This window comes from Bison bison, unplaced genomic scaffold (genome assembly GCF_000754665.1).
Source record: "Bison bison bison isolate TAMUID 2011002044 unplaced genomic scaffold, Bison_UMD1.0 scf7180017864032, whole genome shotgun sequence".
Classification (NCBI taxonomy): domain Eukaryota; kingdom Metazoa; phylum Chordata; class Mammalia; order Artiodactyla; family Bovidae; genus Bison; species Bison bison.
Window position 1 is genome coordinate 2,732,911 of NW_011494604.1, and position 22,483 is coordinate 2,755,393.

A 22,483-nucleotide genomic window follows, 5' to 3' on the forward strand; every position below is an offset into this window, starting at 1 on the left:
TAGAGCAATTGCTGGGTGTCTAGCATGGACTGAATACTGTGGGGAGAGACTAGAGGTGATGAACCTTGGTCAAGTCATGACGTGTCGCTGGGCTTCTGTTGGCTTTTTTTGTGAACGATCTACTCTGCAGCTTTGGAAGCAGGAAAACACAGCACACCTCCCATAGATAGCGTCATTCTCTGTGTAGCCCCTGTTATCTCCAGATAACTCCACAGAGCCTGTGAGATCATCAGGTATCAATTGTACTCCACAGTAAGGGATTTAGCACATTGTATCTATTTTAAAACAAATAACATGAGATTATTATAGTAGAATGCCTTGATTTTTTAAGATAGAACATGAGACTTCAAGGCTTCCCAGGTGGCTCAGTGGTAAAGAATTCTCCTGCAATGCAGGAGATATGGGTTCAATCCCTGGGTCAGAAGATCCCCTGGAGAAGGAAATGGCAACTCACTTTGGTATTCTTGCCTGGAGAATTCCATGGACAGAGGAGCCTGACAGACTACAGTCCATGGGGTCGCAAAAGAGGAGCCTGACAGACTACAGTCCATGAGGTCGCAAAGAGTTGGACATGACTTAGCAAGTAAAACAACAACATGAGACTTTAAAGCAGTTATACAGAGAGTTTGGGCCATGCCTCTGGTCTCCCAACTGTAGAACAATTTGGTTAAAAAAACAACAACAACAACACTAAACTATGTGATCTCTAGGGTTCTTTCTAATTCTAAAGAATCTAAAATTAAACACCAGCCCAGCCCTGAGGGATAGTAATGAAAGCTGTATATTGTTCACAGCTTTTGAATATACAACTTTGATTTAATGCTTATGTGGATAAAGTAAGCAAAAATGTGTGAAATATAAAAAACATTCATTAAATTGCATTCTGTTAGGAATTTCTGACAGACTTTAAGTTGAAAATGAAGTTGTTAAGTTCATCAATTCAGGACGAAAGAATAATAAGGTAGGACAATAAATTGAAACTGTAGATAACTGAGTACCAGTAATGGCTCCCACCCATATATTGAGTCCTTTCTCTGTGTGAGACACGGTGCTGAACATTTCACATATTATCACACTGTATTTTTCAAATGAGGAAGAGGAAGCTCAGAGAGGTAAATAAACTGGTCCCAAGTCAGAAAACCAGTAGGTGCTAGAATAAGAACTTGAACTAAGAGCTGTGTAACTTAAAATCAGGTTCTTAACCCTAAAACTGCAGTATAGTTGCTAGTGGTAGGGCATACATTTGTCTATGAACTCCCCAGCAAACAAAACAAAAAAACAGGATCAGGTATAAGACACTGTATCTGTCAGCCAGATACAAACCCAATCCAGAGATGTACAGCTTTCCTAATCCTAAGACCTAAATTACGCAGATTAAGGCTGGTAGAAGAAGACAGTCTCTCTGTGGAGCTTATTTAAGAAGATACACCATTTTCAAACACTTTAGCATAATTCTTGTATATAATCAAAGTAAAACCCCAGCTCCATGAGATAGATATTGATTCATCAAATCAGTTTGCTACAGTCTGCTTCACAGCTGTCTTGCTATCTGCTTCAGATTTGGAATGGTACTTCTTTGACCGTAGTCACTTATCCAGACTTGTATTGATACCTGGTTCCAAGAAAACTTTTCCCTAATTATAGTGAGTTATGAAGCTATTACTGAACTCAGTTCTCAGTGCCTAAATATTTACTGTTCTCCAAGGAGAAAGGTCGAGGTCTGGTAGCAGCCGGTGCTGCACTTGTACACTCAGAAGACAAAGGACGTGACGATGGACTTGGGCCAGGCTTTTACTTATAGACACATGTGCAGGCACTTCAGAGTCAGCCTTCCCGTCCTGAGGCCTTAGATGGAAAGGAAATTTGGACTGTATGTTGAGTCCTGTTAAAGTACATACCTATTACTATAGAAATGTCCTCATCATGGAAAGTTCTCTGGGCTTCAGCCATTAACCCAATTAAATATCTGTTACAGTGAACACTGATAGAAACAACATAATCAGGCCAGCCTTGAAGTCACTGTTAGAGAATTTGACCTGTGTGGTTTTTACCTGCTGTACCTCTTTACTACTCAGACCTTGGAACTTTATCATCTTAAACTCAGGAAAACAAAGTTCATCTCTTTCCCTTCAAGACAGCTTTCCCCTGTCTCCTGAGTTCCGCTGACCACCATTCTCCCAGCTCCCAAACTCGAGGTACTCTGGCTTCTTGCCATCTTTTCCCATCTAGGCTGTGTCAGCCTCGCCTCCCGCTGGAGCACCTGCCACACCCCTTCCTTGTTCCCACGGCTCTGCTCAGGTCCCGCCTCTGCCCTGTCACCATCTCAGGGCTCCTGATCAGCCTGGCCTATCCCTCCCCCAACCTGCTGCAAGGTTTTGGTGCCAGCACCTGCATTTAAAACATGCAAGTTCACTGAATTCAGTCACTTTTCGTGATCTTCAGAATTAAATCCAGACTCAGTCACCTAACATTCTAGATCTTTTACACCATGGCAACTTGAGCCTCCCTTACCTGTCTCATCTCCTTTTCCTCCACGGAGAGCCATGGCCCTGTGCACCAGGGAATCTGACTCCATTCTGTCCCCGAGACCCACCTCCCATTTGTTCCCACCCTGCAGAGCCTGCATGGTGGCTGAGGGCCAGCAGTTTCTGAAGCTCTCTGTCGCCACCCCCACTCGCCCCTGTGTCCATGCACATACACACATACTACAGAGCTTTCTCTCCCTCCTTTTATACCATTTTGGTTTTGCATTTTCATCATTTAGACAACACTAAGAATAGTTCTCAGTAGCTTATACATTCATTAAAAACAGGGCAGCATCTTCCTCATGATACTGGGGATACAGAGTATCCCCACTCTCTCTCTCTCACAAAGCCTTCACCTCATGAGCCTCCAAGTCCTCATGGGATTTCCAAAGCTGAGAGTAACAGTCTGCTCTTTCCCTGCAGCCCTACAGTCGCCCATTGAGTATCAGCGGAAAGAAAGGAGCACAGCCGTGATGAGGTCCCAGCCTGCTAGGGTTCCCCAAGCCAGCCCCAGGCCCTACTCCTCCATCCCCGTGGGCTCCGAGAAGCCCCCAAAGGGCTCCAGCTATAACCCGCCTCTGCCACCCCTGAAGATATCTACCTCCAATGGCAGTCCAGGGTTTGACTACCACCAGGCTGGGGACAAGTTTGAGGCCAGCAAGGTAAGTGATGGCCCATCACCTCCACCCTCACCCTCTTTGAGGGCACAGCCTCTGTTCTTACTTCATAAAGTAGCATCTTTTTATGCTGATTGTTTTAGCAGGAAGAATACACTAAATACCTTCTAGTCTCAATTATGTCTCTTCCTTCTCTGAAAAACTGAGTGAGTAAGGCCAGTTTCCCCCAGGTTCAGACACTCTGTGTTGAAGGGCTATTGTTGCCATCTGCAGAAACACTGTAGGTAATATTGTAGTAGCAATTATGATTTGTAGCAAATAGAGGAGTTGTGAGATGGATCACCTAAAAGTCGCAGCTCTAGGGTTTGACAGCTTAAAGAGATTGCCCATTCTAAAGATGAGCTCCTGAAGCGAGCCCACAGCTCTTCACCACCCATAGGCTGATGCAGCAAGGGGGTGCTGCCCATTGATGTGTAACTGCGGAAGCTAGCCTTGGATTAGACATTTATCACAGATAATCCACAATTCAAACATTGTCATGAGGATTGTCATCAATGTACACAGCTGTTTTGACCCTACAAAGTAGTAGAAATGAGAACGAATGGGAAAAGTACTAGATCAGGAGTTAGGCTATCTGGTTTCCATTCCAAATTCTGCAGCTCAGAACTTTGTGTCTTGCATTAGAACCTCAGTGGGTTACTTAATCTCATCAGGCCTCCATTTCCTCTAGAACTCAATGGGTCTATGGATAGGAATGTCTACATTTTTGACCTATATGTTTTACCTTATAGTTTTATTTTTCTTACCCAAATTATTAGGTGATATTGATTTTTTTTTTCCAACCACACTGCACAGCTTGTGGGATCTTAGATCCCAACCAGGGATTGAACCCAGACCCTCGGCAGTGAAAGCACCAAGGAATTCCTATTGTTTTTTTTTTTTTTAACTATTGATGACCAAGTTCAATTCTGTGTTAGAGTAACTATACTGACCTATTTTATCACTTGGAAGTGATTTTTTTCATCTTAAAATCCCTTGCCCTGTGAGTAAGTTGAAGTCACATTAATTTACTGAAGAATTTCTGGCTCTCACCATGCTGTGAGGCAACCAGGCATCCCTGGGAGTTGCAGGTCTGTCTTGAAGTAGCTTCCCGGTGGAGAGTCACGTGAAAAAGTCATGGGGGCAGGATCCTTCATATTAATGAGTACCGGCTGGGGGCTGGAGCTGGGGGTCTGGAGGAGTTCTGTTCCCACAGTGGTTGGGTCAGGATAAGTCATGGCCTGGCCTTTGAACTGGGCAAATGTCTCACTGTTACTTCTGTCTCAAAGAGGGTCAGAATGTAGAGTAAGACCAGTGCTTTTTCAAAAGGAAGAAAAAAAAATGTATCAAAGAGCCTGTGTTCTTTTCACTGGGAGGTTGTGACCACTGACCTGACCTTTGCCCAGGTGTTTACATATGCCTGTACCTTTGCCACACTCTTCCTCCCATGAGCTGGAGGATGCTGGCAGGAAGGTGCGTGCTAAGGAGGGATTTCCATGCCGAAGGCGTGTTCATACCTTTCCCTATGGCTGAGCAGTATCTCTACCTTTACACCCTCAATTATAACATTAATGAAACATTGCCATAAAATATATTCTCAGATCCCATTTATGAATATAATTTCGTTTCTCAGGATAATTTCTGCCTGCTGTTTACCTTGCTAGTAGGAAGCTTGGCTTTTAACCCCACAAGGGTGCAGAGCGAGCGTGTGTGAACCAGCCTTCCTGTATCTGTGTCCCTTTCACCTTTGTCTCCTCACAGAATGACCTGGGAGGCTGCAACGGGGCCTCATCCATGGCCGTGATCAAAGATTATTATGCACTGAAGGAGAACGAAATCTGTGTGAGCCAAGGTGAGGTGGTCCAGGTCCTCGCCGTCAACCAGCAGAACATGTGCCTGGTGTACCAGCCCGCTAGCGACCACTCCCCCGCCGCTGAGGGCTGGGTCCCTGGCAGCATCCTGGCGCCCCTCACCAAAGCCATGGCAGCCACAGAAAATAGTGACGGGAGCATCAAGTAAGTGCCTCGTTGGCGTCCCCGGGAGAGGAGTATGTGGATCTAAAAAAAATTTCAAAACAAAGAACACAAAAATGCAAACGCATGGTAGGGAGTTACTGCTGCTTATTCTCGACAGCGCCAGCGGAGCCGAGGTCTGAGTGCTGGACCGCACGCAGCAGGGGGCATCCGGGCTGGATTGTTCAGTTCTTTCTTTGGTGGTGGTGGTAACAGTGGTGGTTTTCTTTCCTTTTCATTTATAATTTTCTGTTTTGTTTTTTTTTTCTTTTCTCCCCACCGGCCCCTTGTTAAGAAAAGAACCCTACTGAAACCCTAGGTGACAAAAGGCATGCCTCCTGTTGCTCCATTTGACCCACCACAGGATCCACTGGACTGGACTTCTATTTATATTGTATTAAGTTACTGATATATATATACACACACACACACACACACACACACACATATATATATTATTTTCTGATTGACTCCAAAAAATTACCTTAGCACAAATGCCAGACCTGCATAGGTCAGAGGCCTGCTGCTTCTCCCAGGAGAGAGGCAACTTTTTGGTTGTCTATGGAAATTCCTGTGTACAGATTGTAACTTTTTTTTCTAATTTTCCCCCTCCCCTGTCTCTCTAATATATGTTCATGGTCATTTGTAAGATATTTCTTTTCCGCATTTTGGTTGCGAAGGCCCTTCCAAACACATTCCTGTGTAAAGTATTTTGCACTATTTAAAGAAACCCGTATGAATGAAGTCAGGCTGTGCAATATAATGGAGAGCCACAATGTTCATCATTGTACCTGTAATGTAACTCATAATTTTAAATGTGTTATTTTAAATATGTAAAATAAATTTTTACCATGAGCATGTCTTTATGAGGTTAAAGACTAGTGGACCCTTTTTCCTCATTGCACTGTTCTGGAACTTTTAAATGTACAAATGATTCTTCTTCTTCCTCTTCTTTTTTTTTTTTTTTTTCCTTTAAGAGTTGGTTGAATGCATTGGCAATTTTTTCCTAAACAAAAAGTGCCTTTGCCACCAAAGCTCCAGCCCTAGCCTTCCCTTCTAAACAGCCCCTGTGGGTTGTCTCTAACCTCTGAGATGAGGAATGATGCAGATCAGATGCTGTCCAACTGGGTGACCTGGTGGTGCTGCTGTAAATCAATGGCGAGTGTAGAAGGCGGTGGGGTGGCTCGCAGCCCCCGCTGCATTGCACACTGAGGGTCACCGGTGCCCAGGGGAGAGGAACTTGCATAGGGTACTTGAGCAGCAACGCCAGCAGAGCTGCACCTCCTTGGTGCTTTCTGGCTCAGGAGACAGGTTGCTGACCCCACCCTGGCCTTTCCAGGTAAACATAGGCCCAGCTGGAAATCAGCAGCAGCCCCTAAAGGGCAATAGACCCCATTCATCTTTAGATATTTGGTTTCAGAAGCCTTGGAAATAAAGGCCCTCAAAGCATTCAGGTTCTTATTAATCAGTGACTTACAGTGCTAGCCAGTTAGTTGTGATCTAATTATCCAGGCACTCAGCACTTCTCCCTTCTCACCTTCACATCTTTTGTTCACGTTTCACACCTTCCACGGGAAGACTGGTAGGAAGGGTGTCAAGCCAGGCAGAAGAGAGCAGATTCAAATACCAATTGCTCATTTGATTCCTTATCAGCAGTTCTTGCACAAGGGTTAGTGGAACAGAGCAGTGGACTGAAAGTGGTTGTCACTATTTATCAATGAAGGACACTCATTGCACCCTCCCAAGGGCTGCTGTGACCACAAGTGTCAAGTTGGTTGTATTGCTACAGGATAAATGTCACTGAAATGTCTCTGTTTCCACATCAATCCCCGGGCTTGTGGCCAAGAGATGGAAGATCCCAAACCATGATGACGCCTTCTTCTGAGAAAAGGAATAGTGAAATTAAATGTGTTCTGTCTCTTGTACTATTTTGTGTCTGCTTCTCAACATTACTTGTAGCATTTCTAGTTTCAGGGTTGTGATAAACATAGGAACGCACCCCCATGCTCACACACACACACACACTGTGCTGGCTGCTCTAGGAGTTTTTTCAGCAGGGACCTCCCTGACTCAAGATGTTCTCAGAATGAGCAGGGACTTTGCTTTGGGAATAAAGATAGGGGATTAAAGTCTGGCGTTAAGATGATATTACCTGAAGTTAGTTTCTGTGACCAGTTCTCACTCAGAAACAACTGTTGGAGTGAACAGCTGGTATGCAAGGGATCCCAGGGAGCCTGCCAATTTAGAAGATACAAGAGAAGGTCTGGCCAGGAGATTCTTTCTTGCCTTTTGTAGGAGCTGCTTTCCAAAAAAAAAAAAATGAGGACATGACTATTATCACTGTTTCTTACTCAGAAAGTAGATTGCTAAACCTCCATGTTTGTGATAAATATTTTGAGCACATCTTCCCCAAAACATCCTAAAATCCCTGACATTTGTGGAGTTTTCTGGAGGAGATGCTATGTATTTCGGAGCATCCTCCTTCCTCCTGAATCTCATAGGTCTCTCTCTCTCTCCCCTGTCTCCCTTAATGAAGGCTCTGTTAATTGAGCTTTGTCTGTATAGGCCTAAATTTGATAAGGAGACACTGGAGAGGAGTCAGCCTCACTTACTCCAGACGTGATAATGTCATCCAAACTCTGTGACCACATCTGAAACTGACGATACTCGCCCAGGTCCCCAGTGCTGTTTGTGGCTTGACTTTTGATGTCTTTGTCTTTGAGTTGTGACATATGTGGAACTCAAGAGCTCTGCACCAGCCTCTCTTTACAGGTCTATGAAGAAATAGCTCCAAACCCCCTAGGGAGAAGAAAGAAGTTAGGATAGTGTGAAAGGGCATTGCTACTCTCACCTCCTGAGAGCACATGTTGAGTCTTCTCCCAACAGGAAAATTCTAGGACCTCTCAGTGGTTGACAGAGCCCTGTATTCACAGACATGGGATAATGTGGAGAACACCAACCCTTCATCCTAACTCCTCCAGATAACTGAGTGGTACTCACCAGTCTATTAAGTCAATGCCCTAGAACTTCTATCTGTACTATACAGCGTTTGAGACTGGCCACAGCCCAAATACAAATAATGAGATGGAAACCTCATTATCATCCTTTTGGGTCTTTGTGTCTGATCCTGGGCAAGTACCTTACACACTATAGAATATACCTCCCTTATATTTCCTATTTGACTCCCCACCCCTAGTCGTCTCCCATCCACCATACCCTTCAGGAAGGGAATTCCTGAGTCCTCTAAGCCCTCATCAGTATGATATAAAAACTTCCCTCAGTAGAGTATTAATAACTCCATTCTCATTCTTCCCTCCAATGCTGCAACCAACCTCGCACGTCTGTTGGGAGGGGTCAAAGTTCATCCTACTCACTTCCTGTTGGAAGTAAGATCCACTTTCAGCCTCCACCACAGGAGCTGGTGTGCAGGTCTGGGGCCTCCGCAGCCAGGGCTGCACTGGAGTGCCTCACTTGCTGACTCACCAGAGGGTGGCAGTCCCACCCACCGCCTCACTCTGCCTTGACCTACCATTTTGATTGGTGCATTTTTTGGTACAACAGGAAGTCATGTTCATGGCATACTCTACGCATGAGAAAGCGGGCAGAAGTGGAGAACACGGGTAAAAATGAAGCCACAGGGCCTCGTAAACCCAAGGATATTCTGGGCAACAAAGTCTCTGTTAAAGTGAGTAAGGTATTCCGGAACTGTGTCCAACCTCTCATCTACCCCCACCCTGCAGCATTCTCACAAGGAGACTTGGGTGGATGGGGACCAGAGGGGAAGTAGTTTAGTAGGATTTTGCATGCGAGATCAATTTATTTTTTATTTTTTATTTCTCCTGGCAACTTCGATTCAAATAAGTAAGTATCTCTTTTTTTTTCTTTTATACCTTCCTTCTTATACTATGCAGATGTTTTATAGCAAAATTATCTGCAGTATTATTTATTCTCTTAGAAATGCAAGATGCTTGATCCATAGTAAAGTTCTCAAAGTCACCCATTCAGTGTCTTGGGTTTAAAAATACATGCAAGGTAAAGAGATTAGAGCTGTTTTCCAAACCTCCAACCCTTTGAAGTCTGAGGTTTGGAATGTAAGGGCTACTATATCCTTGGTAAAGTTTCATTTCTTTTCCCCAGAATTCAGACATCACCTTCAGGCCTGTGCCTGGGCAGAGAAGGGAAGCATGTTGATGAAACCCAAGCTATTGCTCTGTAATAACCCAACTATGATAATGAACTCCCTGATTCTAAGCTTCAGCAGATCCTTGTTGTACCCCATCTTGAAATGATGTGATCTGTTTTCTTTGTTTTGGGCCCTCAGAGGAAAAGATCTGCCTCTGGACAATGGAAATTAGATTGCTGATATGTAATATTGTTATCATGTGCATTATCTACCTGAGTCTTCTGAGAAAAGTAGGAACAGTCAAAACCCGTTCTAATGTCCTTCTTGGGGAAAAGAAATTATTGTGTCTCCCTCACCCTCGCCGGGGAAGTCCAGCCTCACAGAAGACAACAGCTGAGATTTGACAGCACTCATGCTTCATTTGGCTGCTTCCATTGCTATTTCCTGGGAGATGAGCGGCTCTCCCTGGAAAGAGCATGCTGCCGCCCGAGGTGGCCCGCACGCACCTCACAGCACCTGGTTTCTCTCTGCCCGGTTTCCCATTGTTCATGCTTCTCTTAAGTTCTCCCCACTCTCTAGCCAAAGCTGCCTGTGTTCTAACTGTGTTCTCTTTCTTCCCCCACCTCATGCTGCCCATCAAGGAGACGAACAGTTCCGAGGAGTCAGAGTGTGATGATCTTGACCCTAATACTAGCATGGAGGTAGAAGCAGCTATTGTCCTCTTTACTACAATGATTGTCTGTTTTGATGTGTTCTGTAACAGTGACCTTGCTCACGTGACCAGCCAGTCAAGGATACATGGTGATATTAGGGCATTTCTGGGTATCCCATCCAACTTATAAAAAACAAAACAAAACTGAATTCAGTTTAATTTTGATTTAAAAAAAAAAAAAAAAACTCTTCCTAGATGCCTTTTTAAAAACTTCTGGTTCTCTTGAATGCTTGCTTATTATTTTCTTCTTTGGACGATCTGGCTTTGTGTAGAAAATCTCCAGCATCATAATGGGAGACTTGGAAAACATTTTTTCATGGAAAATAGCATTATAAATAGTGACTGGCTCTCAATTAAAGAGAAGAACCCATTTTTTTTAGTTCTCCTTCCTCCCTTTTTCCTTTCCCCTTTATGTTCTTTTTCTTCTGGGACTAATTCCTCCCTGAAGGCACCAGTAAAATCAGGGATTAGGTGTGGTTTGTGGGATGACCTGGCCCCTGGTCACTGGGTATAGCTGGTGGATAGCAAATGAGGAGTGATCACAGCAACTCCAGAACCCGCTCTTCCCCAGCCCCCAGGGCTCCTGGGCAGTAGCTGCACCTGTCATGAAGGAAAAGAGCCCTGGGAACAGCCTGCCTCCTGTAGGCCTTGCTGAGTCCTTTCTAGAGATAAGGAGGCTGAAACCCAGCTCAGGGGCCTTTCTCATACCACAGGGTTACAGGAATGTGGAAGAGAAACCAACATCTTCACCACCAAGGACATCCAATCAACTTCAACTCCTTCTAGGCCAGGAACTCTTTGGGATTATAGAATTAGGACTTTCACATGGCTCACCACTGACAAGCATCATAAATTTACAAACCCTAGAGAATTGGAGCAAATGGCTTTCCTGCCATTTTGTCTTTCCCAGTAAATTGAAATGTTTTTCTCCAAATCTGTGCCCACATCCCTGATAATGGATAAAAGTTTGAGAGTTCTTCTGTGCATAAAATGTAGAATGTATTTTTAAAAACTTTTCCTTTTTATAGCCCTATGATTTTCACTTAACTAAATGGACCTTTATTATTCTAATTTGACCTAATCCCAAAGAAAGCCACCACTATATTATGACAACCAGCACAAAAGCCAAGGAAAACCAAATGACTCTGAGGGATAAGTCGGTGGTGGAAGATGCCAGCTGACTTGAACCAAGCCAGAGACTAGTGGTTGAAAGTGAGAGATCAGGAGAAAATAGTCCCCTGTGGCTGCAGGTGTTGCCATGGAGCTAAATCTGGCAGGTGTGGGCCAGTCCGGTGCTCCCCTGTGGGAGGAAGCAGATATGGCCTTCGTAGTCTAAATGTATCTTAGAGAGTGAGGAAGGTGGGGGAAATTTCTGGCTCTGCTTTCCTTGCATTTCACAGGACAAGCACCAACTCCTGGGACGCCCACACCTGTCAGCTCGGAGATAGGCCTCATGGCGCCTGTATCTCCAGATCTCAGCGTTGCTGGCATGTCCTGAAAATGTCATCTGCAAATACCTGGAGGGAGGGGGAAGAGCCAGCTATCTGCGTTCTACAAGGCAATTTGGGACGTTTCTCAGCTCTGGTGGACTAGGGGGAGAAGGATGACTTTCCTTCGCTGCTCTTTAGAGGAAGAATTGGGCACAGGGAGGTGTGGGACAAGGTGACCTTCTCATGGGTCAACACTGAGAAGGTTGACTGATGTAATTAATTCTCTGTTCTGCGTTTAGACGAACAAAAGCTTGCAAGTGTGCATGTTGTAGCCCTGCTTTGTGAATTGCACACATTTCTTGGGTTCTTGTTCATCCAAGGCTTCACATGAGCTTGAGCACTGGGAGGTGCTGTGGTTGCATAAGGAAAGATGTTAGGATGTCAGTGCTGATATAAAGAAAGCCAAAAATTGTGTTGATGCATGTATGAAAAGTTTTTAGATGTAACAGTTGAGGCAGAACTGGAACTCTTGAAGGAGTTGGAAGCTGCAAATATTTTGGTTAATCTAGTTTTCTGTAGTAGAAGTGCCTGCAGCCCTTGAACATTCATATGGATCCTTGTAGGAATTATCGGGCTCTTCTAAACTGTGTTGCTATGTTGAAATTAACTCTGAGCACAGAAGCAGGTGCTGAGGGAAAGCAGGCATCATGGCACTGCTAGCGTTTTCAGACACAGATGACGAATAAGATATACAAAGTTAACCTATTCAATATGAATTTTCTGAAGGGATAAGTATAGGTAGCACTTTATTGCAATGTCCCTTGCAGAAGAAAATGGCTTGGGGGTGCCTACTGAAAAGAGCTATATGTTAAAGACCCGGGTTGAGAAATATGTGGGCTGTCCACCTCATAAAGGACTCTTGCTGTTAAATTGAGAGCTCTGGGCATCATTTCCAGGCCTAGTCTGGCCCCAGGCTTTTTGTACCTGATGACTGTAATAGGTGTGGTCTCATTGGGAGTTTGTCCCTGTGCCCCGCTGAGCTGAGCTGCAATTCCTATGACCTCTGCTAAGATCCCCTGGGCCTGAGCCCCCCAGCTGACACCCACTCCACACATCCTGTGCACTGCTCAATGCTAGATCTCTGAATGCTAAGTCCTGCCCTGCTCTCTGCCCACCCTTGACCTGATGCCAGCATGTTGATTCCAAGCCTAGTCATGTATAGGCTCTTATCTCCTGCCTCTGCACGAATATAATTTCCAAAGCATTCTTTATTTATTCTCAATTAGTGGGTTGAAGGGTTCCTTCAAGGGGCAGTTTTCTGGGGTCTCTGCTTATACATTAGCTGATTGCTACCCTCATGGCAGGCATATGTCCTAACATGTGCCTAACATACAATTTTAGGGAGATATATAGGCACATCCCTGAAAGCTAGTAAGAGGATAATAAAGCACCTTGAATCCTAGGAATCTGATTTTCAAAGCTTTCTGAGAACACCCAGTTTTATAAATGGAGGCAGTTCTGCTCTGACGTGTACATCCTTTTTATTCCCCTATAGAGACATGCTCATGAGTGTTCTCAAGCATAACCTCCCCTCCCACTCCCAGGACCGCAAGCCACACCACCAGCCCCTGCTGAATTGGCTCTGGGTCTCTGCGATCCCCTCACAGCTCACAGCCCCCTTGTCTCCTGCTGATCCATGAGCACATCTCAGAGGGAACCATTCTAAAAACAACTAGATCTCTCTATAGTTTAGTCTTGTTCTTTACCCTGCACTGATTACACTTTGGGAGTGGCAATGGAGGGGGATATTATAAATGAGAGAAATGTCCATACATGGAAGAAAAGTCAAATCAGGCTGAAAATCAAACACAAGGCTTGGGAACATTCACTTGGGAACAAGTGAATGTTAATTCATTTTTCCCAGTAGAGCTTAGACTGCCAATTGTCTTTTATTGACAAGGCAGGCAGGTGTGATGGTGGGCTAGGCACCACATGCCCACCTGCCAGCTCCTCACCCTGTTCTGCCCCATATCTGCACTGACACCCAGGTGGGAGGCAGGGCTGAAGGCTTGAGGCTCAGCCTCCACCCTCTCAGCTAACACACCCATCTCTGAAGAGTCTGGGTTTTTCTGAACTGTATTGGATTTCTCCCAGGACCCAGGCTACATGGGTTCCCACATCCCTGCCGCCTTTGAAAAGTTGTCTGAAGACTCGATGCTTGGGCTTTGGCACTCCTCCAGCCTCAGCATCACCGCTTGCCTGCAGCGGATGCTGGCATAGAAAGGCCTGACCCAACCTCCCAGACTTGGGTCTCAGTCTTCAGGCTAGCATTTATGTCAAGTCCAGTTAATTAAATGCATCTTAATATTTTTTAATGCCAATACCACTTTTAACAGAGATGGTCAGTCCATCAGAGTAAGAGGTTGTCATGATTCTAAAAAGATCACATCTCTGCCCTAGCTAGCCATTTGACATAGGGCCGTCCTCAGACACAACACAGGCTACGTGCAGTCATAATGCCAGCCATGAGGCATTTAACTCCAGGGGGTGGGTATTGGTGCTTGCTGTGTAAGAACTGGGTTGGGAACCTGTGGGAGAGAAAGCATGTGGGAAGATGAAGCTAATTTGAAAAGAAATTTCCAACTAGGGTAAGAATCATGGACTTTCAGAGTTGATGGAATCTTGGAAACCTTTAGTTAACACTGTCCCCTTCATTTGTTTGTTTTTTATTGTGCTGAAACATACATGATATAAAATTTACCATTTTACCTGTTTTAAGTGGCATTAAGTGCTTTCACAGTGTTGTGCAGCCGTCACCATTATTCATTTCCAGAACTGTTTCATCATCCCAAACTGAAACTTTACCTGCTGAACAATAACTCCACTCGCCGTCTCTCCAGCCCCTTCCAAGACTTTTAGAAGAGGAAACCGAGGCAGAGGAAGTTGTGGCTTTCTGTTCACAAAATGAGCAGGTGCCCTGAAGCCTGTTTCTGGTTTTCCCTGGCCCTTGTTCCCCCACCCACAGTATCCTGCTCTCCGCTTGGAGCTGCCCACCCCCATCTTCAGGTTGTTTTTAATCTAAAACACAGATTCTGGCAGACAAGAAGACGTGCCTTCCAGTGCCAGTTTTCCTCTGTTCATTTGTTACTCAGTTTTCCAGCTCAACAAAGAAGAATATCTTTTCCACCCATCCCAGCCCTGCAAGGCTGAAGCAGGACTTAAATAAAGATCACACAAAGGCAGTATCATATGGAAAGAACACTGGCACAGGAGCCAGGAAACCTGGACTCCAGTCTAGGGCCTGTCAACTGTAAGGCCTCAGGCAGGTTAGCCTTTCTGAGCCTGAGGGGTTTCTCTGTGGGAGGTCACAGAGCTCCAGGAGCACGGGTGTTTATCTAAGAGATGTTGAACCCTTTGAGCCTCATGCCGGTCTAAGGTGTAGAATCGAAAGACCTTGCTCTTCTGAACTTCTGACTCTGAGAACAATGAGGCCCCAACAGAAGAGAAAGTAGAAGAGTTTGTGTTTTGCCCCTGAAACTTGTTCTGCAGGGGCTGTGGCAGGAATGGCCTGGGTACATTTCCTCCCGAGCCCCAGCTGGAGCATCCACTTGGGGCTCTGGGAAGGGTTTGAGTGGCCAGAATTGACCTTTCTCGCCCAGACCCACAATTCCCTAGCCCTGGCTTTCACGTCTTCAAAGAGCTAGCCTGCTGCTCCCACCTTAGCTGCCTCGGTGCCTTGTCCCAGATTCAGAGCTTCAAAATAACCTGGCCAGACAGATTCAAGGAAACTTTTACACCCCTGGTCGGGTGACTGACCTCCCGGCATCGCCAGTGTATTTCCACTGGTGCCTGTTTCTGCGTTTTATAAAAAGAATTTTTTTTTTCTTTTAATGAAAAGAACTCTTTGGAGAAAAGAAAGTGAAGCATCACATTCCTCTCATTTTATTTTTTACAAAATATTTTCTTTGTAATAGATCTGATGGGTTGGGCCCAGAGATTCACTCCTCTTGCCTAGCTTAGCTCTAACTCTACATGCAGATTGATTTATATTCTGCCACTGGGAGAAGCACACTTAGCTGGCTGGAGCTAGTGTTTCTCCCAAGAGGATTCACTACAAGATCTTCCACAGCACCGTCACGTCTACTATGCTTTCTGCTCCTTCCAACCGTTTAGTGAATATGGGGTTTTCTTACCCTCCTAGAAGAAACGGGTTCAGAAAGATCATGGTCACACAACCGATAGAAACAGCAGGTCTTAATTGTGGTGCTTTGAGAGGACAGACTTGGCATGTGATAGAGAACTCTGCTCCCCAAGTGAGGCTCAGTTCCTTAAGGAAGGTCAGTTTCAGGCCGTCCCCTGCTGCACATTTGCTTGCTGGAGGAGAATTTCTTCCTCAACAACTTTTTAAATCCCTTGACAGTTGGGGTAATTATTTGGCCTCACCACACCTGTTCCCAGTGACTCAGGAGTCCAGCCATAAATGCCAGGAAAGAGGTCTAGTTTCAAGAGCTGGAAACGTCTGAATTGTTTTTTCAGTTCAGAACAGTCACCCAGCACACCCTCACCCTCATCTGGAAGCCTGGCCCATCTCATTGTGTCATACATTGATGAGATTATGAGGTGCTATTGACCCAGGAGAAGTTGCTCTAAGAGCCAGCCATTAGAGGAGCAGAGGCCACCACCTCCCTTGCCCACACCCTGTGCTGTCAAGATCCACCTACAGGCCCGCTCAACATGATTTCCCAGTCAATTCAGTTTAACACAAGTTGGTTGATACAAGGCATTGCAGTGAGTACTATAGAGGGCCAACAAATTATGTAATTTAGGTTCCTCCCTGTGCTGCCACGTGGAGGGAGGTGGCTTTGATTAAATGCCTTTGTTATATAGGGAACTTTGAAATCTGCTCTTCTGGGGTCATAGAGCCATTCAAGTACTCATTCGGTGAATATTTAACAGCCACTCAGGGCTGGGCTAGGAGAAGGCAATGGCAACCTACTCCAGTACTATTGCCTGGAAAATTCTATGGACGGAGGAGCCTGGTAGGCTGCAGTCCATGAGGTCACAAAGAGTCGGACACGACTGAGGACTTCACTTTCACTTTTCACTTTCATGCATTGGAGAAGGAAATGGCAACCCACTCCAGTGTTCTTGCCTGGAGAATCCCAGGGATGGGGGAGCCTGGTGGGGTCGCACAGAGTCAGACATGACTGAAGCAACTTAGCAGCAGCAGCAGGGCTGGGCTAATAACAGTAGCTCCTGTTTATCAGCCTTTCCTGTGCATCCGGCTCCATACTGAGTCCTGTCATGGTACCATGACATAGGTACTGTTAACGTTTTTGCTTTACAGGTGAGAGAGCAGAAAGGTTAAGTAACTGCCCCAAGGTTGTGCATTCACAACCTGTCTCCCAGGATGCCTGTGTGCATGGTTATTGGCTTCACACAATGTCAGGGGCTGGGTTGGAGTGACTGATAGGATGTAAAGAGTCTTGGAGAAGTGTGAAGGGTGAGGAAGGGGCTTGAGAGTACCTAGCACATATTGAAAAGAGACCGATATCTGGATACCTGGGGTTTAGGTATGTGAGAAGAGTGGTAGGAAATAAAGCCTGGCAGGTGAGTTTTAACCAAATTCTGAAGGCTTCGGGGGATTTGCCAGGAAGCCTGGACTTGATTGAGCAGTCAGTGAGGAGCAGTCGAAGGTTGTTGGGCAGAGTCCCCATAATTCATTCTGGGCTTTAGGAAGTAACTGGCACCTAACTGAACACAGTGGGGACAGGCAGGCCCATTGGAGGGCTGTTGTAGTAGACTAAAGTGGAAGGTGGCAAATACCCAGCCCTAAGGGGCAGGACAGGGAGAGGAAGAGCGCTGGTGAAAGGCAGGGAATGACTGGTAGGGGAAGCAGGGACGACAGCACTGTGTGTTCCGCTCAGGGACCTCAGGGAAGAAGCACCAGGGTGGGAATCCACAAGTCAGTCTTCCTCTGGCCCTTGTCCTCAGAGCACATCGTAAATATTGTGGGTCCACAGATTCTGGGAGGTTGTTTCCCCAGTAAAAGAGGTTTGGGGGATCAGGATATGATCAAGGTCAAACCATTAAGGGATGAGACCTCAGGACACACATGCATAGAGATTTTGAATATTCAAAGTCAAGACTGTAGATTCCATGTTGGAAACATGAGTTACAGAAGGGAAAGGATAACACCACCACTGCAACCCCAGCCCCATCCTCACGAACACCAGAGACCAGTATGTGCACGCCATAAACCACCTTGTAGTTCCTTTCTCCTCTACTATTTTGTGAGATAGAAGATAGATCTTTTTTCATTATTCTGTGTAAGTCATATTTTTATCCCTTTTATTTTTGAGAACACAATCTTCTTAAAGCAAAGCTTGAAGAATAGGAGAGGGATTTGGACTAGAAGGGGCTTCCCTCATGGCTCAGTTGGTAAAGAATCCTCCTGCAATGCAGGAGACCCTGGTTCGATTCCTAGGTCAGGAAGATCTCCTGGAGAAGGGGTAGGCTACCCACTCCAATATTCTTGGGCTTCCCTTGTGGCTTAGCTGGTAAAGAATCCACCTGCAATGCAGGAGACCTGGGTTCGATCCCTGGGTTGGGAAGATCCCCTGGAGAAGGGAAAGGCTACCCACTCCAGTATTCTGGCCTGGAGAATTCCATGGACTGTATGGTCCATGGTGTCACAAAAAGTAGGACAAGACTGAGGTATGATTTCTGGTTTGACTTTCACTTTGGACTAGAAGTCCCCATGAAACAACGTGCTCCACACGTAGACACTCATAACTCTACCCAGTAGTTAGTGCTTAATATGTTCTTAGGAACACATGGAACTTTTTGTGAAAATCAACCATGTACTACCCATAAAGCAAATCCCAGTGAAAATCAAGGAATCAGTCTTGTAGAAACCAGGAACAAGAAGATAATTTTTTAAAATTTCATATATTTGTAAATTTAAAAGCATTTCTATTAAAATTGGGTCAAAGGAAAAAATCATGGTTGAAGGAAAAGTACTTAGAACCAAATGATAATTAAATATTTGGGAGGTAAGGATAGTTCAAAGAGAATTCTGTTGTCTGGGATTGTGTTGCATTTATGTATTTTTTAAATTTCAGCTTATGTCCTCTTAGAAAAGAGAAGAAATAGGAATATTTTCTAAATATTTAGAGAAATGTTTAGTAAAAAAAAAAAAAAACAGAATATTGCGTCTGGTTTCACCAGATTGGAAACATGAAGGGCTAAACCTCAAAACCGGAAATCATACCTCAACTTTTAGACATTGTTTTTCTGTTATCTGTCCATTTTATTCATCATCTAAAAATCCCTTTCTTTCCTTGTTGGAACACAGACTCGCTTGACACAAGCATTAAGAGAAAGAGGAGGCAGAGAATGGAATTTTATTTCACTCAAGGTAGCTCTGAGTTGAGTTTAGGACCTTTGGTTAGAGTTTTGTTTGACTATTTTGACTCCGTCGGCATTCTCGATGTATAGCTTTGAACTGTGTTTTGTGAGAGGTGATGAGGGATTTAGAAGAAAGAGGTATTTTTCTTCTGCAGTCGTTTGACACCTGGTCTTCTAGACAGATGGGATTTCATCCTCATGCTCAGGTCTTGGAGTCAGAACCTTGGACACTGACTGGCAAGAAAAATAAACTCCAGATTTGCTCAAAGCTCAGCTTATTATTCATTGCTGGTTGATTTCACCTGTACTTCTTTCCTGTTACTTCACTACCCACCCTCCACCCCCCCCATTTTAAAGTAAAATCAAGAAAACAATTGGAATTCTCTCCAGAAGGAAGAAACTTGAGTTGCTGATGAACCGGATTGTGGTGGTTCTAGGAGGACCCACTACCACCTGCTGCCCTCTGCTGTTTATACACAACCGGACTCCTAACCAGCCCTTTCCCACATGGTCTATACCAGCCTCCTCCTCCCGAAGTTTGGTCTCTCAGAGAGAAAACGTGCATTTCATATAAACAACGTCATCTTCCCTCCACCTCCGCTTCCATTTTGGAATCCAGATCTCACCCCCTGCCCCGCCACCACTTTACATGGGCTCCCAGACTGTTTCTGAGGAAGGAAAACATTAGGTTTCAAGAAATGTGTGCACCTTATAATTAACCCTTCGAGTCCCAGTCTGATACCTCAGGTCCTGTCCCACACCACCTGTGATCATTAGACAATAGTGTCTAATGGAAAGGAAACCTAAGTTCTAGTCTAAACTCATTGAGTGACCTCAGTTAATTTAACAAATTCTGCTTGTTCTGCTATGTCAAGCAACATGACAAAGTACATAAAATACATGAACAGGTTATGGCTTCAAAAGGGTTCACAAGTCTGGTGGGGCTCTTAACATGCAGGGGAGATGTGATGACAGATGGAAGCACATGATCAGAGCCAAAGGGACCAACCTCTGGAAGAGCAGAGAAGAGCGGATGATCACTGTCAGCTAAATCTTAGATCGTGACTGGCTGATGAGATTTCAGAACAAGCCATGTTCCGGATAAACGGAAATAGAAAAACACTCCGAGTTCACGGCAAGGCATTTTTCTCAACTCTCCTCCCTATCATTTCAGTTCTTCATTGATTTGACAGACAGCAATGGAACACTGTGAGTCAGGTATTGTGCTAGGCTCTGAGGCAATGACAGTGAATGAAACATGGCCCTCGCCCACACGGGCCTGGTGGTCCATAGGGAACCACAGATAAATAGGAAGCTACGGGATGAAAGGTTGTCATGACCCTCCTCCAGTCAATACTCTGATTTGCTTCAAAATAAAAGAAAACAAGGAAGGAATCCCCTATGGGCATAATCCAGAGTCACAGAAAAACATTAGGATGGATTTTGGGGGGGGGCGGGGCTCTTTGTTCTTGCTGGACAAGTTTGTAGAGGAGAACTGGGTAGAGATGGGGCACGGAGCGAAGGTCAGCAGGCAGTCCTTTGACATTGATAACAAAGTCTCCCAATGCGTTTCCCAAGACCTTGCCTCTGCACTGAACACCGAGGTGGAAAAAGCGCTGGGAACCATTTCCCCATCACTGTCTCTGTGCTGTTACACTTAACTTCCCTGTCTCCTCTGGAAATGGGAATAAGTAACTGCTCAGCACTTTCTCCCAGGGCTTTGGAGGAGCAAATGAAGGAGTCTGAGTAGTTTGTGCCAACTATGAAAGGCTAAACAAATCAGTGATGGTATTACCATTATCAGCAACACCTGGGCCGGCCAGAGGGCAGCGGCACGAAAAGAGATGCCTTCCACAAGCTGCCTCCAGATAAAGAACCTGCAGTTAAGCCGTACTGGCAGCCTTTCTCTCCAAAGTCCCCACTAAGGTCTACACCAAAGCTAGGAGTATTTTCTTTTTAAACAATGCTTGCTGTGTTTAATAATATACTTAACACCGTTGGGGTTGTGACAAGAAAGCGGAATAAGGTAAACTCTCTAAGCAGCAGTGGGGGATGTTTATAAAGCACTGCCACAGTGTAGGTTTATGAAACCCCACTCAAATGTTTGTAACATAGGAAGCTGCCATTGGAGAGCTCTCTGAGACTCCTGGCGTGGGCTTGGTGTCTTGCTCCCTTGGGGATTCCCATCAAGCTGGGAAATACAGGCCATGGAACAAAGCTGGCAGCATTCCCAAATCTTTTTGACCCTAGAGTCAAATCCTTCTGATTGACTTGGGGTAGGAGGAGGGAGAGGGCAGTGCTTCGTGTTCCTTGAAGGCTGGTTATTGACACCAGCCAAGCACTGTCCTTGACACTGCCTGTCATTTAATTCCATCTTTCCCACTAGACCGTTGGCTCAAGGAGCGTAGTGGGCATTCTGCCTTGCCCCCTGCTGGCCACCACCACTTAACCAATGGTAAGCTCAGTAAATCATCATCAAATAGGTTGAGCCCTTCAGTCAAACAGCTTTCCAAGTGGGCATTATGATCCCCAGTTTACAGATAAAACTCAGGCTTCAGTTGCTTGGGAATGTTGTTAAAGGCAAGAGAGAGTGTCTGGCTTAGAGTCTGGATACTACATGCTCTGTCTGCTCCTAGAGTTTACAATCCCTCATGCATCCCATATTCCTAAAGACCCTACTCTCTCAGAGGCCATGGATTTTATTGTTTTTAATCTTTTTTTAAAAAAAGTTTGCATTCTATTGTGTTTAAAAGCTGACTCCAGTCAAATATTATTAGGATTATACACAGGAGTAATTATATTATAGATCTTTTGGTCCTGTTTCCAGATTTTATGTATAAATCAGTCCTAAATTCATGGGAGAACTGAAATGGGACATAGATCAAATATTCATTCAACCAACGTGTATTAAATGCCCATTACGTGGCACACTGGGGGCTAGAGGCCTGAGGTGCAACGATGAATAACATGGCTCCTGTTTTTTAAGAACGTACAGTCTAATACCTCTGACCGAACCTTTTTTTCCTTTAAAAATTTATTACAAAAGTGAAACATAATGACTGCAGAATATTTGGAAAGCCCGTGTAAGAAAAAAAAAAAAAAATTACCCAGTGTTCCGATGTTTTATAAATTCTGAGGTCAGAGCCTATGTCTTAGTAGCTCTGTATCCACAAAATCTTACACCATCCTGTGTGCTCCAGTCTATGGGGTCACAAAGAGTCGGACACAACTGAGTGACTGAACTGAGAGAAGCAAGCAGTATTTTTTGAGTGGGGAGACAGCCACCCGCCATCTCATCACCCTGAGAAAACCACTGTTAACGTTTAGGAAATATTCCTAGTTTTCCTTGACTGTGAAATGCCTGATTCCATGTCGTCCTCCCACTCCACCTAAGCCAGGCGGATCGACTTCTGGCTCCCTTAGCAGCCCCTGCACATGATGCTGTGCTGCCCATCAAGGGCACTGGTGGCTTAGTTGCCTTGTCAACTGGAGCAACTCTTCACACTTCTCCTACCATGGTCTGGGGTCTCCTCACGTAGATGGGGTTTCAAAAGTGTGGGAAAAGCAGTCCCTTTACCATATGCCCCATGCATCCCCCACCCCACCCAGAAAAAC

The 22,483-nt window shown here is 45.0% G+C and overlaps 1 protein-coding gene across 4 annotated transcripts in view; it reads left to right on the forward strand.

The window, feature by feature from the left end:
- Window positions 1-22,483, forward strand: part of KALRN (kalirin, RhoGEF kinase) — a 626,732-nt gene that overhangs the window by 578,440 nt on the left and 25,809 nt on the right. For 2 of the 4 annotated variants that reach the window (XM_010834276.1, XM_010834277.1), the window contains exons 48-51: window positions 2,949-3,187; window positions 4,943-5,196; window positions 8,755-8,878; window positions 9,958-10,017. In XM_010834276.1, coding sequence (XP_010832578.1) covers window positions 2,949-3,187; window positions 4,943-5,196; window positions 8,755-8,878; window positions 9,958-10,017 — 677 coding nt within the window. The other 2 variants (XM_010834274.1, XM_010834275.1) reach the window with 1 other exon arrangement.